The following is a 17056-nucleotide window of genomic DNA, read 5'->3' as shown; positions in this document are numbered from 1 at the left end:
CTTAATACAGGGGGCGTGGTCAGTTACACCCCCTGTACATTAGTAGCGCCGCTTGAATGCTGAGCGGTGCGCGATGACGTGATCGCGCACCGCACAGCAAAAGGTCCTCTCCATGAAGGGAAACTAGACGCGTAGCGTCTAGTTCCCTTCGTGGCGAGGACCTTTGCTGTGCGGTGCGCGATCACGTCATCGCGCACCACTCAGCAAAGGTACTCTCCACGAAGGGAAACTAGACGCTACGCGTCTAGTTCCCTTCACAGGAGGCATAGACGGGGGACACAGCGGGCAGCGGAGGGCACAGCAGTGGCGGATCTTGCCATGGTGCGGCGCCCTCCGGATGGCGCCAGCGCCCTCCGGAAGGCGGCGCCCCGGGCAAAAGTCCTGCTAGCCCGTGGCAAGATCCGCTACTGCCTCCTCTGTAGTGTTGCTAAAGGGGACAAATGTCCCAAGGCCATCTTAACTTATAGGCACTCTGGGCAGCTGCTCAGGGCCCCACAATTCTAGGGGCCTTTGAGCAGGCTGGGTGGAGGTCACACAGAGTTGCCAGGCAGCATTCTCTTCCTGCTTCCCAGGCTGCAGTCAGACAGTGAATGGGCTGGAATCATGCTGATTGGTGGATAGCTCCAGCCATCCACCAATCAGAGTGCTGACAGCCATTCACTGCATAAAAGCATGTGTAGAGACATCGCAGGACCACAGGACAGGCATGTTATTTTTTCATTGGTTCCCGTGAATGGGTGGTTAGTGGCCCCAGTGCATTGCTTTGCCCAGTGCCTACACATGCTAATAAGACGGCCCTGAAATGTCCCCCTGTGCTGCATATTATTTATTCTCTTTTTCTTTTAGGGGAGTGGCCATGCCCCCCCCCCCCCCCCCCCAGATTTGGTCATGATCCACAGTACTAGGGATGGCCATTGGTGGGCTGCCATTGGTTATATCCATCGATGGCACTTAAACCATATATGTTTAACCGTTGATGGTTTAACTCGAAATGACCATCTCGGAATCAGCCATCTGTTAGAGTCAATTTAATTTCTAATAAATATTTATAATGCTAGCGATAATATATACTACGAACGCAAGGCGCATCTTATTACCATATACGATAAAAGTGCGCTGTACATCGCAAACACTGCATCCCTTAAGATGGCACCACTCGATGGCCACTGCTGACAGGTGCTGGCCGGGACGCTAATCAATAAAAAAAAAACAAAATAGCAGGTAGTTGGGGCGGGGCTAATGTCCATGTGGGTTAAAAAAAACCTAGTCAATAGTGGTCGACCCAATGAACCACACCCGTGATAAATATGCCCCATAGTAAGTAGGAAAAGATCATCTACATCAGCAGAAGTGTCCAGTAGGAGGCGCCAGAACACCGAGTATGGAAGTTACATAACAGCACTTGGTGCACCCAGTGTGTCTGGTTCCTACGTCTCTCACAGACATTACCGCGTACACTACATGTGAGACTTGGGGCGCTACTTATCACTTTACACATGATTTTAACGGGAAAGAAGACTAATAAATAGGCCACTGTGTTATCTTTAGCGTTTTTATATATCGGTATAATTAGCCGCGTGTTACTTATTATTATTAGGTTTTACTTATAAGACACCACAAATTTCTGCAGCGCTGTACAGAGAAAAAATATAACGCAGTTCTCTCATGTAGGCCAACAAATAAAATACAAAAACATTTTCACTTCTCTAATGGTCTCTGCCCCAGCTGCCCGATGCCCCCCAAAAATGTGGCATTGCAGAGAGTGGATGTGGCCACAATGATGCGATTCTTGGCACCACGCCTCGCACTGTTACCTTCCCCCGAGGATCTCCCAGGGGGGCAGTGTTTCAAGTAGGTAACAAGAATGATATAAAAATGCACATAATGATATTTAGGTTGTCATGTTGGCTTGTCCTTTAATTGTCCATCTTTGTCCACTGGAGCTAGCACTGTGACAGAAATCCTGAGGAGATATTGTACCTCGTTAGTCACATGACCAGTCTATGGCCTTCATTCTACAGACGCACACAGGTAATGCAACAATTAGGAGGAATTACAGAAATCAAAGTCTTGAGTATATTAATTGCCAAAAATCAACTTAAATCAGCAGATACACCCATATTCTCGCCCAGATTCTCAGGCCTTATGTCCCTCAGGGAACGTCAGCAGTGTCCCATGATAGTGCAGCGGTGAACAGGTACCAGCTGATGTCCTCATAACAGGCCCCAGACCATCTCACATGGACGGAAATAAGGGGATCCGGTCAGTATCCAGGCGGTCAACGAAATACCAACGCCAGGATCCCAACACTTCTCAGAATCCCGACGCCCCAACAAGGATCACAATCCTAGCGCCAGGATCCCGAACAAGGGTTTGCCGGGGCTGTGGACAGGAAAGTCGCGGGAGGAGGAGGTTAGGTTTAGGCTGCGGGGGGAGGATTAGAGTTAGGCTCCGGTATATGGAGGGCTAGTGTAAGAATGTAGGGGGAGGTTTAGGCACCTGCGGGGAGGATTAGGATTAGGCTGCGGGATGGGGCGGTTAGGGTAAGGCTGCAGGAGGGGGGGGGGGGGGGGGGATAGGGTTATGCTCCGGGAAAGGGAGGATTAGGGTTAGGCTGCGGGGAGAGGGGGGTTAGGTTTAGACACCCCCAGGAAGGGTTAGATTTAGGATGCGAGAAAGGGGGGGTTAGGCTGTGGGGGGAGAGTTAAGTTTAGACTGTGGAGAAGGGGGGGGGTTTAGGGTTAGACTGCATGGGAGGGGGGGTTAAGGATAGGCTGCGGGGTGAAGGGTTAGGGTTAGGTTGCGGGGGAAGGGTTAGGGTTAGGCTGCGGGGAGGGGGGTTAGGGTTAGGCTGCAGGAAGGTGTGGGGGGTAGGGTTAGGTTGCGGGGGGAGGGTTAGGTTTAGGCTGCAGGGAGGGGGGTTAGTGTTAGGCTGAGGGAAGGTGTGGGGGGTTACGGTTAGGCTGCGGGGGGGTTAGGGTTAGGCTGTGGGGGGGTTAGGGTTAGGCTGTGGGGAGGGGGGTTAGGGTTAGGCTGCGGGAAAGATGGGGGGGTTACAGTTAGGCTGCGGGGGGACGGGGGGTTAGGTGTAGACAACCCCGGGGAGGTTTAGGTTTACAAGGGTGTTAGGGTTGGGCTGCGGGGGGGGGGGGGGGGGGGGGGAGAGATTAGGTTTAGACTGCAGAAAGGGAGGGTTAGGGGGGCATTGGGGGAGGGTAAGTATATTTACCTAGCTTCTGTCTGGATTCTCACCATCTGGACGCCGCGGTCGAGCTTCTGACTGCCGGCATCCCAACCGCCGGCATATCATACCCAACTCAAAATAAGTGAGGTAGTTTTGTTTACATCTCCAGGGGGGGGATATGTACTAAGCCTTTGAGAGTGATAGAGTGGAGAGAGATAAAGTAGCAGCCAATCAGCTCCTGACTGCCATGTTACAGGATGAGTTTTAAAAATGCCAGGAGCCGATTGGCTGGTACTTTATCTCTCTCCGCGTTATCACTCTCCAAGGCTTCATACATCTGCACAAATGGTTAGCGTGCCATTCCATCGGTCACCTCTGCCTCTCAAGCACAGCTGCGGTAACACACTGGGCTCCAGAACCTTCCTCATGGAACACAGACACCTTGGACACATAGCAGTCGGATTATCTCGAGGGTAGTCTGAGTGGAAGGGGCAGCAATTCAGACTCTGACCTGATCAGTCCCATATGGGGGCTCTGGAGACGCTTTATCTAAGCACTTAGGCTGGGGAAGAGGTATCAGAATTCTCACATGGGCAAGGGAAGTTGCCCATAGCAACCGAACAAATTATAGCTGTAATTTATCTAGTACATTCTATAAAATGAGAGGCAGAAATGGATTGGTTGCTATGGGTAATTCCCTCGCTTAGATTTGGTACACCTCCCCCTTAGCTCCCACAAAACACACTTTGTTCAGCTCTAAAAGTCCATTTGCGCGTGTCATCTTTTGTCTCCTTACTTTCAAGATGGACATTTTCCCATTCTCTATAAATCCTGCGGTCTTTAACCACACAAACTGAACGTTTTGTCTACAGAGCTATTTTCTTATTTGGTGATATGATACCTTATTGTGCTTTCTTTGTATAGCGTATATATGTGTTAATTGTGCTTTTTTTTCTTCACTTTATATTTACAGCTTTTATTTTTAAATAGCACTTAATAAATAGACGCTAACACACTACTGTTTCCCCACTGCAGTTTGCTAATGTAAATATCTCACCTAGTTCCTTTAATGGTGCTAGCTAGTCCGCTTCATCATTCAGTACAGTTGCCATTAACTGTCTTCTCTTTCCCATTAACCCTCTCTCTGTGCACAGAGATCTCCGACCAGCCCTACTGAAGTGCAGAAATCCTCACAACATCCAATTGCTTGGATGCATGACCTAGTAGTAATTAGTAAGATACATGTTTGTCAGTAGGCCGCTGTCACCATTGAGGCCTACTGGGACCGTGTTATTAAACAGTTCAAAAGAGGCTATCGCCTAAAAAATGTCTCTAGTGTTCACGTTGTGTTAAATTGAGGGAAAAAGTAGACGTAGGGGGCTATTTATCAATAAATATTTGCAGAATATCCCCCCAAAACACCCATTTTCCCTTATTTATACCCACAAATATTAGGTATCCCCTGAATGTGGTCAGGCTGTAGAGGAGACACAGTGTGATGTTCGGCCTGGACTTCTGAAACCCTCAAATCGATTGTGGCCTACAGAGTCTTGGGCAGGAACCAATCAGGAGATCTGATAGTAGTTTTAAATTGTCGATAATCAATTAAAGACCACTTCGTATAATTTTTATATCTTTACCGTAGTACTTCTGTAATGAAGTTTATCATATTCAACTATAATAATATTCCGCTGCAAGCCTTCCGATTCTTTTCTTAGAGCGTCAGCCACAGGTCCAGAGCAGTAGTGTCCCCTGTCCTTCTCTCTATCCGTCCTCACATGACCCTCGCAGGTAAGGCGCCTTTGCTTTGGGTGACATATCGGCTAAGACAAGAGCCCCAGGGTGAGAGTGTGCTGTGCGACACTGGCAGAGATGTAGTTAACGCGGGTCTCGCTCCCCCCTGAACCTCCAGCTGCGGCGTGTCTGCCCCCAGCTGATAACATCTGTCCAAACAGCCAAGTGCTGAGCCCCAAACCCTGGCAGCTCACTCCATCACTCACCGCCCCATGCATTAATCTTCATTGCTTTTGTTTCTATGGCAAAATAATTCTAAATATCCTGATTTCGACAGGAATTTTCCACGGCTGACCACCAACAGCCTTCATTTGTTTTACTAATTGCCATAAACGTTCCGTCGCTCACACAGTAACGCTGTGCTGCCCTCCGCACACACGCAGGACTTTTTTGGATCGCCACGGTTTGGTCACTGCCTCTAGTCCCTGCCAGCGGTGGGCTCCTATGTTCCGTATTTTTCCCATTTTCTGCTATATAATGACACGTGAGAATATAGGGGTAGGTATATTACATTACGGACCAGATTTATCAAGCCTTGGAGAGTGGTAAATTGCACAGCAATAAGTACCAAGCAATCAGCTCCTAACTGTAATTTTCCAGCCTGTAACATGGTAGTTAGGAGCTGGTTGGTTGGAACTTTATCACTGTGCTATTTATCACTCTCCCAACGCTTGATAAATGGGGGCCAATGTGAGTAAAGCAAGCAGGAGTATAACCAGAAATCACCCTGTAAACCACTCCGGCCAATGTCTAGCATAATCCCGAGTTCCCTCAGCTACTGGGAGGCAATAGTTTCACCTAGAGACGGGATCTGCGTTTCCCAAGGATCTGGGACCAGTGGAAAGTGCCAATGTGCTGTGTGGCTGCTGCAATTCAGGGCTATGCCAACTGTAGAGCTGGTTTGTTACGCAACCTTGACACTATTAATGGCATAGCTGGCAGACCATCCTCTTTCCTGGAAACGGGTTCCACTTTTTGACTAACACCAGAGGTAAAGCCACCATGTCATCTCTCTGTAGCCTGCTTTATCAGTTATTTATATAGCGCACACATATATCCTGCAGCGCTTTACAGAGAGTATTTACTCATTCACATCAGTCCCTGCGCCAGTGGAGCTTACAATCTATACTCCCTACCACATGTACACGCACACACTTACAGACTAGGGTTCTTTTTGTTGGGAGCCAATTAACCTACCAGAACATTTCTGGATTGCGGGAGGAAACCCACCCAAGTACGGGGAGAATATACATACAGTTAGGGTCATGGTGGGACTTGAACTCATGACCTCCACGTCTGTGTTCAGTGTCTTGTAATGTTTATGGAACCCTCAGAACACAATGTAGGTTCTTGTTTATCTGACATTACTGGGAATAATATTTTCCAGGCCAATTCCAAGACTACCACCTCCAAAGAAACCTCATAGAGGACAGTCCTGAGAAGGTGCTTACCACCTAGAAGTCTCCATAGATGTTATACAGGTGTATCCACCTTGTGTTTAAGTTTTAACTGGATCAGTGATATTTTAGATATCCGGTGCAGCTGCCGGATTGGTGATATGGAAGACATCTAGTGGCCGGATCAGTGATATGTTAGACATCTGGAGGAGCTACTGGATTGGTGATATGGAAGACATCCGGTGGCCAGATTGGTGATGTGGTAGACATCTGGCAGATCTGCCAGATCAGTGATGTGGTAGACATCCAGCAGATCTGCCAGATCAGTGATGTGGTAGACATCCAGCAGAGCTGCCAGATCAGTTATATGGTAGACATCCGGCAGAGCTGCCAGATCGGTGATATGGTAGACATCCGGCAGAGCTGCCGGATCGGTGATATGGTAGACATCCGGCAGAGCTGCCGGATCGGTGATATGGTAGACATCCGGCAGAGCTGCCGGATCGGTGATATGGTAGACATCCGGCAGAGCTGCCGGATCGGTGATATGGTAGACATCCGGCAGAGCTGCCGGATGGGTGATATGGTAGACATCGGGCGGAGCTGCCGGATGGGTGATATGGTAGACATCGGGTGGAGCTGCCGGATGGGTGATATGGTAGACATCGGGTGGAGCTGCCGGATGGGTGATATGGTAGACATCTGGCGGAGATGCCGGATGGGTGATATGGTAGACATCGGGTGGAGCTGCCGGATGGGTGATATGGTAGACATCGGGTGGAGCTGCCGGATGGGTGATATGGTAGACATCGGGTGGAGCTGCCGGATGGGTGATATGGTAGACATCGGGTGGAGCTGCCGGATGGGTGATATGGTAGACATCAAGTGGAGCTGCCGGATGGGTGATATGGTAGACATCAAGTGGAGCTGCCGGATGGGTGATATGGTAGACATCGGGTGGAGCTGCCGGATGGGTGATATGGTAGACATCGGGTGGAGCTGCCGGATGGGTGATATGGTAGACATCGGGTGGAGCTGCCGGATGGGTGATATGGTAGACATCGGGTGGAGCTGCCGGATGGGTGATATGGTAGACATCAAGTGGAGCTGCCGGATGGGTGATATGGTAGACATCGGGTGGAGCTGCCGGATGGGTGATATGGTAGACATCTGGTGGAGCTGCCGGATGGGTGATATGGTAGACATCTGGTGGAGCTGCCGGATGGGTGATATGGTAGACATCGGGTGGAGCTGCCGGATGGGTGATATGGTAGACATCGGGTGGAGCTGCCGGATGGGTGATATGGTAGACATCGGGTGGAGCTGCCGGATGGGTGATATGGTAGACATCGGGTGGAGCTGCCGGATGGGTGATATGGTAGACATCTGGTGGAGCTGTTGAACAGCCTTCGAGTTTTAGAAAAGTGCTTATTGGTAGAAAACACCTTACTGTCCTCGTTACCTGGTTGAAAGTTTTGGACGACCTTGGCATTGATAGGCTTGGAAGAAAGCTTAGCATTCACACCTTATCAGTAGCCAATGAACCATCACTAACAAGTGGCTGTCCCAATTGACCAAACTATTTTCCAAAATTAACAACTATGGTCATTGAAATGTCTTTACTGTAAAGGAGAAGACACAAGATTTTGAAGTCTTGTATATTCAATGGAGGCACATGATTACTACATTTAATGATGGTACAGGCCTGGCATGAGGGTTCAAAGCTGGTATAATGAGTGTGGGCACATTTCTGGCATAATAAGTTGGAGCACGGTTCTGCAGTGCATGATGGGACTTGTAGTTGTACAACCGCTGGAAAGCCGCAGGTTACCCACCCCTACTATGCAGTAGTATATCATACAGTATCCATCAGCACAGAGATTACAGGGCACGTTATTCGTCAGCAGTCTGCGGGGTGAAGGAGAGCACATCACTTCTCAGAATTGGGTTTCTCAGTAACAGCCAGGATAACAGCCATCTTTATTCAGTTATAAAAGAAAACACGCCGGGCCGAGGGGTGATTATTTACTCTGGAGAGGGGAAATCTGCCAAGAGATACTTGTTATACACAGAGCGCCGGAGAGTCCGCGTCGCTGCATGAATTCCTTTTGTTAGGGATATGTCTGAGCACGTCACATCGCACTGTGATATAAAATACAATGATCGCCTTCAGGACAGTATTTCCCACTGTGATTCCATGTAGATGTACAGGGTTTGCTGTCATTTGCCTTTTTAAAGTGAACTAATGTGTTTGCCAGATGCTGGGATAAAGTCCTTATGTACTCTGGGGCTGACGCTATACTATAACGCTGCTGGTTAGATACACTGGGCCTACTCAAACCAAAACATGGGAGTAGTCAGTCTCCGCTCTTGCTCGGGATGATGTTGAGGAGGCAGCGGACTACATGCAGGGCGTGTTTCTGTATTAGGAGGCGTGGCCAAGTGTGTGGGAGGCGTGGTCATGCACAATTGTGAATATCAGTGTGAGGGTGTATACCCCTCACTGCAGTGGCGGAACTAGCGAACAGTGGGCCCAGGTGCGACAAAATGCTTTGCCCTCCCCCCCCCCCATCCCATCCAAGTCCACCCCCTCACCCCTGGAGAGGATCTGGTGAGGGGGACCTGCTCAGGGCCATCGAAATGGATACCTGGCAACAGTGCCGTAACTAGACATTTTAGCACTGTGTGCAAGAAACGGCATCGGAGCCCCACCCCTGCATGCAAAACAGGGGCAGTGCGCGCCGTAGGCGCGCGCAAAAATACATAGTGGCGTAGCTTCGTGGGGAAGGGGTGTGGCCACAAAATAATACCAATTCATAAAACGGTGCACAGTAGTCTCCATTATTCAAATTACGCCGCACAGTAGCGCCACTACACCAGGTAGAGACCCTTTTACACCTTACGGCGGACAGATTCCTCTTTTTACACATTACGGCAGACAGCGTGCACTTTTTACACATAACGGCATACAGCGTCCCCTTGTTACACATAGCGGCAGACAGCGTGCCCTTGTTACACATAGCGGCAGACACCATACACTTTTACACATAACGGCAGACAGCGTACACTTTTTACACATTACGGCAGACAGATTCCCCCTTTTTACACATTGCGGCAGACAGATTTCCCCTTTTTACACATTGCAGCAGACAGATTTCCCCTTTTTACACATTGCATCAGGCAGATTCCCCCTTTTTACACATTGCGTCAGGCAGATTTCCCCTTTTTACACATTGCGGCAGACAGATTTCCCCTTTTTACACATTGCAGCAGACAGATTTCCCCTTTTTACACATTGCGTCAGGCAGATTCCTCCTTTTTACACATTGCAGCAGACAGATTTCCCCTTTTTACACATTGCAGCAGACAGATTTCCCCTTTTTACACATTGCGTCAGGCAGATTCCCCCTTTTTACACATTGCGGCAGACAGATTTCCCCTTTTTACACATTGCAGCAGACAGATTTCCCCTTTTTACACATTGCAGCAGACAGATTTCCCCTTTTTACACATTGCGTCAGGCAGATTCCCCCTTTTTACACATTGCGGCAGACAGATTTCCCCTTTTTACACATTGCGGCAGGCAGATTCCCCCTTTTTACACATTGCGGCAGACAGATTCCCCCTTTTTACACATTGCGGCAGACAGATTTCCCCTTTTTACACATTGCAGCAGACAGATTTCCCCTTTTTACACATTGCGTCAGGCAGATTCCCCCTTTTTACACATTGCGGCAGACAGATTTCCCCTTTTTACACATTGCAGCAGACAGATTTCCCCTTTTTACACATTACGGCAGGCAGATTCCCCCTTTTTACACATTACGGCAGGCAGATTCCCCCTTTTTACACATTGCGGCAAGCAGATTCCCCTTTTTTACACATTGCGGCAGGCAGATTCCCCCTTTTTACACATTACGGCAGGCAGATTCCCCCTTTTTACACATTGCGGCAAGCAGATTCCCCCTTTTTACACATTGCGGCAGACAGTCCCAAGAAAGACAGACAGACAGACAGAAAGGAATTATATACTTACCCTCTCCGCTGGCTCAGGCTCCTCGGTGCAGCTTCTGGTCACTCACGATTCCCGGGCAGGAGAGAAGGAGGAGGAGGGAGGAGGAGGAGGGAGGTGGTGGAGGGAGCCGCAGCAGCGCTGTGCTATTGGTGGAGGCGCTGCTGCCCCTCTGCTTCACTATAGGCTGTTCTCGGAAGCCTATAGCGCCTCAACCAGTAACAAAGCGCTGCTGCGGCTCCCTCCTCCACCTCCCTCCTCCTCCTTCCCCCGTACCGCTGCTCCTCTCCTCTCCGGGCAGCTGTGTGCTGCGGGCAGCGGTTGCCAGCAGCGCACAGCGGCATGTAATGAGTCCGTTTGACTCAAAACATGCTTTGGGCCCCTGGACAGAGGCGGGCCCCAGTGCAACGCACTGGTGGTAGTTCTGCCTCACTGGCTGGCCGGACACTTTGTACCTCCCCTGACAACACGTATTAGCCCCGCTCCATTTTTGAGAAGAGCTGTGTTATATGAACCGTCACTCCGCCCCCTCTTCTTCCCATCCTGCCCCCTCACTGCAGTATCACTTACCCCCTTCCAGGAGCAGTGGTCCTCCTCAGGGTGGACTGTCCGGCTGTCCCATCGCTGCACATGCCCCGGCTCCCACTGCGAATGACACAGATGGAACAGCTTAGGGCATAATATAATAGATAATTAAATATTACATGTGCTCTGAAGTAAGGACTGGCGTTATGCACATTAGTACATAGGGCCTTAGTGTGCCCATGTGCTTTGGTGATACAAGGGCAGGTTTATGAATGAGGCATCTATAAAAGTTACAAAAGTTTTTGTGAGTTAAAAAGGTAATAACTTTGAGCGCGATATCATGTGACATGTACTGTGAGATCTCACAGTGTATGTCCCGGATATCAGCAGGGTCAGATAAAATGCCTGTCGGTCACATTTTGGGGTAAATTTACTAAAGTGAGAGTTTTTTTTAGAAGTGGAGATACTGCCCATAGCAACCAAGTACATTCTACTTATCATTCATCTAGCACCAGTTTGAAGATAACAGATCTAATTGGTTGCTATGGGCAACATCTCCACTTCTAAAGAAACTCACACTTTAGTAAATGTACCCGTTTGAGTTTTAAGTGTTCCATGGCACCACAGGACAAGTGATTACATGGCTGCCTGCCACAGCGGACGCCAGGGCCAGGACCCATCCTGCTAGCAAAGGACTGCTGTTCCCATACCTCCCAACATGACTCTCTCCAGGAGGGACACAATGCTCTGCTTCTGGATTTTTCTCTTAATGTATGATTGCCGGCACCTGTGTTGAACAGGTTAATGCAGTGGTTCTCAAACTCGGTCCTCAGGACCCCACACGGTTCACGTTTTCCATGTCACCTAGCAGCTGCACTGTGTATCACCAACTGTCACATTTCAAAAATCTACAGGTGACCTGCAAAACATGAACCGTGTGGGGTCCTGAGGACCAAGTTTGAGAACCTGTGGGTTAATGGATAAGAAAGGTGTTTCACCACAGGTGATGGCAATCCTAAATTAAGAGGGAAGTCCAGGAGCAGAGCATTCTGTCCCTCCTGGAGAGGGTCATGTTGGGAGGTATGTGTTCCCCATGCTAAAAGCTGAAGTTATACGGCCCTACCCGCCAGCCAGATGCTTTCTACCAATATAGTACACCCCGCCCAGATCAGCAGACACGGCCACACCCACAATGCATGGAAACCACACCTCCCCAGCCATACAATGACTAGATCACTTCTGCTATACAAGGATGTGCAGTGTGCCATGTGCTATCCGGACAAGGTCAAAATACCAACGAGGTCAACATACTGACATTTAAAATGTCGACAGGTAAAATAAAAGTCGACAAGCGTTTTTCATTGTTTTTTGTGTGTGTATGTCGACATGGACACGTATAAGTGTACCGCGTCTCCTCGCATGGCTCGCTGCGCTCGGAACACTATTATATTCCCCCTCCAGGTCCACTGGGATGGTAAAGTATGAACAAGTCGGTTTCAATGTAAAAATCATGAAAAACTCATGTCGACTTTTTGACCTGTCGTCATTTTAAATGTTGGTATGTTGACCTTGCCGGTATTTTAAATGTCGGTATTTTGTCCGTCGGTATTTTGACGTCAGGATTTTGATTGTAGGTAAATTGACTGCATCCCGACCTACCCTATCGTTAGGCTTACCATGCTATCCCTTTACACTGGGACACTGAGGTTCTGTGGCTGATTAAAACCAGGTGAAATAATCCAGCCCCAGAACCTGTGTAATCCATGAGTGTCGCAGTGTTAAGGGATAGTATGGTAAGCTGGGTGTGGTATGTTAGGTAGATTAGACTTAGGTCGACAGTGTCTAGGTCGACCCCTATTGGTCGACAGTAGGTAGTCAACATGGTTTATAGGTCGACAGTGACTAGGTCGACATGTACTAGGTCGACATAAGTTTTTTTTACTTTTTTTGTTGTCGTTTTCTCTGTACAGTGACCGGGAACCCCAATTAGTGCACCGTGTCCGCTCGCCATGCTTCAGGCAAGGTGCCTCGCTCTGCTACCGTTGCGCTCGGCACAGGTTACCGTTTCCAATTGTAGTCCACGTGGATCGTTAAGTATGAAAAAGTAAAAAAAAAAAAAAAAAGTTTTTTTTTAAACTCATGTCGACCTTTTGTCATGTCAACCTATAACATGTCAACAACATAGAGTCCCTGTCAATCTAGAAACCATGTCGACCTAAAGACCGGATCACGGTAAGCCTACCTATCACCTACCTGCTATACATGACTGTTAGCAGGGTGGGTGACATTTTATTCACTTTAATATAATTATCACCATCAGTGCCGGATTAAGGCTTGCGAGGGTAAAGGTGCAACTAAGTTGTGGAAATCACCCCCCAAAAATTGCACCCTACCCCCCCCCCCCCCCCCCCCCACCTCACACACACACTTCCACTACTACTATGCATGCCTCTGTGATCATATAGGCTACAGTTTCCCTTCGTGGAGAGGACCTTTCCCATAAGCCCCTGGGTCCATGTCACAATTTGGAATAGCAAGCGGAGCGAGACACTGGAGCGTGGCGAGCGTCCAATGGTGCATAGAAAAATAAATTAACCACAAACGAACGGAGAAAACATTTAGGTGCTTTATGGGCGGAAGTTCTCTCCTGCCCTCTCGTTACGTCACTTCCAGGTCCTGATCACGAAGGGAACATAGACACAACCAGTGGGATACACACAAGACACACACATGCACATGTACCCACCTTGACCAGTGACGGAGCAGCAGGGATCAGGCAACCTGGAGAGCGCGCTCAGTGCAGACTCCGCTCCAAATCCTTCAACCTTTGCATGGGCTGCAGGCGGCTCTGTGACAGTGTGTGTGTGACAGTGTGTGACGCAGGATTATAGTCACTGTCCCGCAAGACTGTGTGCAGTGAGGAGATCTCCAGCTGTGCCGCCAGAGAGGAGGGGAACGGAGACATAGCTACATGCTGTGCTCCGGTTCTAATAGCCGTATATTGGGGCCCCGGGACAACTGCCCATGTAATAATCCGACTCTGATCACCATGTACCTAGGCCTCAGCACCTAATACCCAAACACCTCACCCCAATCTTATACTCACAGTACACTGTTAGGGTTGGCTATGGAATCCTGACAGCCGGGGTCCTGGTGGTCATAATACCGACACCGGAATGCCGTCAGCGGGGCGGGCGCTAGGCATTACCTTGTGGGCTTGCTGCGCTCGCCACAGGATCTATTCCCACTCTATGGGTGTCGTGGACACACACGAGTGGGAATAGCTCTGGCGCAGTTTTTGACATTATCGGCGGTCAGAATCCCATAGCCTAACCCTAACCTTCCCCCTCCGCCCCCCCTCGGTGGTGCCTATCCCATAGAGCAGTGGTTCTCAAACTCGGTCCTCAGGACCCCACACAGTGCATGTTTTGCAGGTAACCCAGCAGGTGCTCAGGTGTATTAATTACTCACTGACCCATTTTAAAAGGTCCACAGGTGGAGTTAATTATCTCACTTGTGATTCTGTGAGGAGACTTGCAAAACATGCACTGTGTGGGGTCCTGAGGACAGAGTTTGAGAACCTGTGCCATAGAGGAAAGATACGTATAATAATAATAGTTAGGAAGAGGGGGCAGTCGTTACATTGTATGTAGGGGTGCCATGACCCCTAAATCCATCCGAGAGTCTCCCCAGTGATACGGGGTTACAGAGGAAAGACCCTGCGTATCACACTGTGCCACCCCCACTACACACATGGGTGTATACACCACTGCCACCACTGCTCTGTGTATGTACAGGTGTGTGCCCCCATGTGTCCGCACACCACCTGCATAGTACTCTATACATAGGCTTACCATACGGTTGCTTCTATATCGGAGTGGGAGAAGGGACCTTCTGACGTACCTAGGGGAGGAGACACGTCACCAGGGGGAGGAGCTACGGCCGAACAGGTACCCGAAAAGTACGCTCGCCACGCTTCGAGCTCGGTGGCTCGCTTCACTCGCCACCTGATTACTAGAGGTAATAGTTGGTGGCGTGGATAGTAGAGGAACTATCCCACTGGCGTAGCTCCTCCCCCTTGTCATGGCTCCTCCCCCTGATGGAAAAGGTCTTAGCCGACTTGAATTTAGCATCAACCCTTACCATACTGTCCCTTTAAACTGGGACACTCATAGATTACACAGGTTCTGGGGCTGATTACAACCAGGTGACATGCAGGCTGGAAGTCAGCAGCCACAGAACCTGTGTAAGTAATGAATGACCCAGTTTAAGGGGACAGTATGGTAAGCCTAAGTATACATATGTATATACCAGCATCATCCCTGTGTTATCCTGCAACCTGTTCTGCCTGGTTATCAAACTGAAGTAACCTATCATGTGGACTGTGGACTGACCTCCATCACCCCACGCTGGCACCTATATCCGCACCTATAGGATCTGCCAATAATTATCATGTCAACCCTTAGAACAGAATTATTAGATGGGTAACAATATACATACGCTGTATGGCTAGGAGTTCTCAGTCTGTGTGTTGCTGATTCAGGCCTCATCTGTAAATTGCATCCACCTGCTATTTGGGGTCTCCCGTACATTCCAGGAGAGCCGGCAGGTATGAGGGGTGTTCAACATTACCTCGCATGAACCCATCTGTCCCCTGAACTGCAGCCAGTGTCCCCAGGAGGATTTACTGCACACCCAAGAAGTGCTGCAATCGATTGAGTGGGGCTGTCAAGTGATGAATGAGCAATCCAGATGGAGCATGTGTGTGCTGCTCTTATCTGCCCCCATCTGTGCAGGGAAACAAGACTATACTTAGATAGTTCTGTTTTGAGCATTGTTAATAGTCCAGCCTGGGGAAGGCAACCAGAAACCCCATCTAGGTGCGCCAGTGGAGGAAACTGCTGAAAAAGCGCCAACAAACCCACCAAAATAAATGTCCTGCCTCAGGTAGCTGCGTTTGTAGGAAGCACTGCACAGACCCTTTGGATATGTGCATGCTTTTGTTTTAAAAAAGTAAAAAGTTGCAACAAATGTGGAAAAAAAGATGGCGTGTGGCCCCATCAGGATCCGGTCTGAAGATCGCCAGTGTCTAGGTCGACAATGTATAGGTCGACAGGGTTTGAAGGTTGACAGGGTTTCTAGGTCAACATGTTCTAGGTCGAGAGGTCAAAATGTCAACATGAGTTTTTCCTTTTTTTTTTAGAACTTTTTCATACTTAACGATCCACGCGTACTACGATTGGGAATAGTAACCTTGCCCGAAGAATGGCGAGCGAAGAGAGCCAGGAGAGGGGACAAGGTGCACTAATTGGGGTTCTCGTCACTGTACGAAGAAAACGACACCCAAAAAACATGAAAAACTCATGTCGACCTTTTGACCTGTCGACCTAGCACATGTCGACCTAGTGACTGTCGCCCTATAGTGGTCGACCTAAACATTGTCGACCTAGACACTGTCGATCTAATGAGCCACACCCGACCCCATCACATCACACCCACATTTATAATCAGCCCTAAGTCTTTAAGGTATCCGTTCAGATGGTCGACAATGTTAAGGTCGACACTCATTAGGTCGACCACTATTGGTCGACACTGGCATGGTCGGCGTTGACAAATGGTCGACACATGAAGATGGTTGACACACGCTACACTAATTGGGGTTCCTGGTCATGTTACGGGAAAAAAATACACCAAAAACAGTTCAAAAATCCATGTCGACCATTTCACGTGTCAACCATTTGTCCATGTCGACCAATAGTGGTCAACCTATTGACTAACGAACTTAACATTGTTGACCATTCATACCGGAACCAGTCTTTAAGCCTAGGCTGGTAGTTAAAAGACTGAGAATACAAAGAGCATTGATTGGTTGTCCACAATTTTTCTCTGCCCAGCCAGCGCTGATAGAGCCATAAGGGGAAGCCTGCAGTGATGCGCCCCCCCCCCCCCCATCATTGCTCCAGCTCTAGGGCAGCTGGCATCAGGGCTGGTTTCCCCAGGGCAGTGGGGCCCCTCCAGGCTGCAACTAACCATAGTGCCAATAGCACTGGGGCTCCTCTCCGTACCCCTGGGAGTTTGGGTAAGGAGATAATAGTTGATAGTATTAAGAATATTGTCCTTTGTTGGTGCACTACAGACCCCAGC

General features: G+C 49.1%; 1 protein-coding gene across 2 annotated transcripts in view; it reads right to left on the bottom strand.

Moving 5' to 3' along the window:
- The window catches only part of CFAP45 (cilia and flagella associated protein 45), a 43397-nt gene extending 27823 nt beyond the window's left edge, over nucleotides 1-15574 (bottom strand). The window contains exons 1-2 of one of the 2 annotated variants that reach the window (XM_063947008.1): nucleotides 15545-15574; nucleotides 10958-11032 (exon numbers count right to left, since the gene is read on the bottom strand). In XM_063947008.1, the coding sequence (XP_063803078.1) occupies nucleotides 10958-11032; nucleotides 15545-15559 (90 nt within the window). In that variant the 5' untranslated portion in view covers nucleotides 15560-15574. Of the gene's footprint in view, nucleotides 1-10957; nucleotides 11033-14766; nucleotides 14785-15544 lie in introns of those variants that run through there. The other variant, XM_063947009.1, reaches the window with a different exon arrangement.
- Nucleotides 15575-17056: the final 1482 nt, after the last annotated feature.

The sequence above is a fragment of the Pseudophryne corroboree genome, chromosome 12 (assembly GCF_028390025.1).
Source record: "Pseudophryne corroboree isolate aPseCor3 chromosome 12, aPseCor3.hap2, whole genome shotgun sequence".
NCBI classification, from domain to species: Eukaryota; Metazoa; Chordata; class Amphibia; order Anura; family Myobatrachidae; genus Pseudophryne; species Pseudophryne corroboree.
Note: the sequence above shows the minus strand (reverse complement) of the source record. Positions and strands in the feature narration are given on the sequence as shown.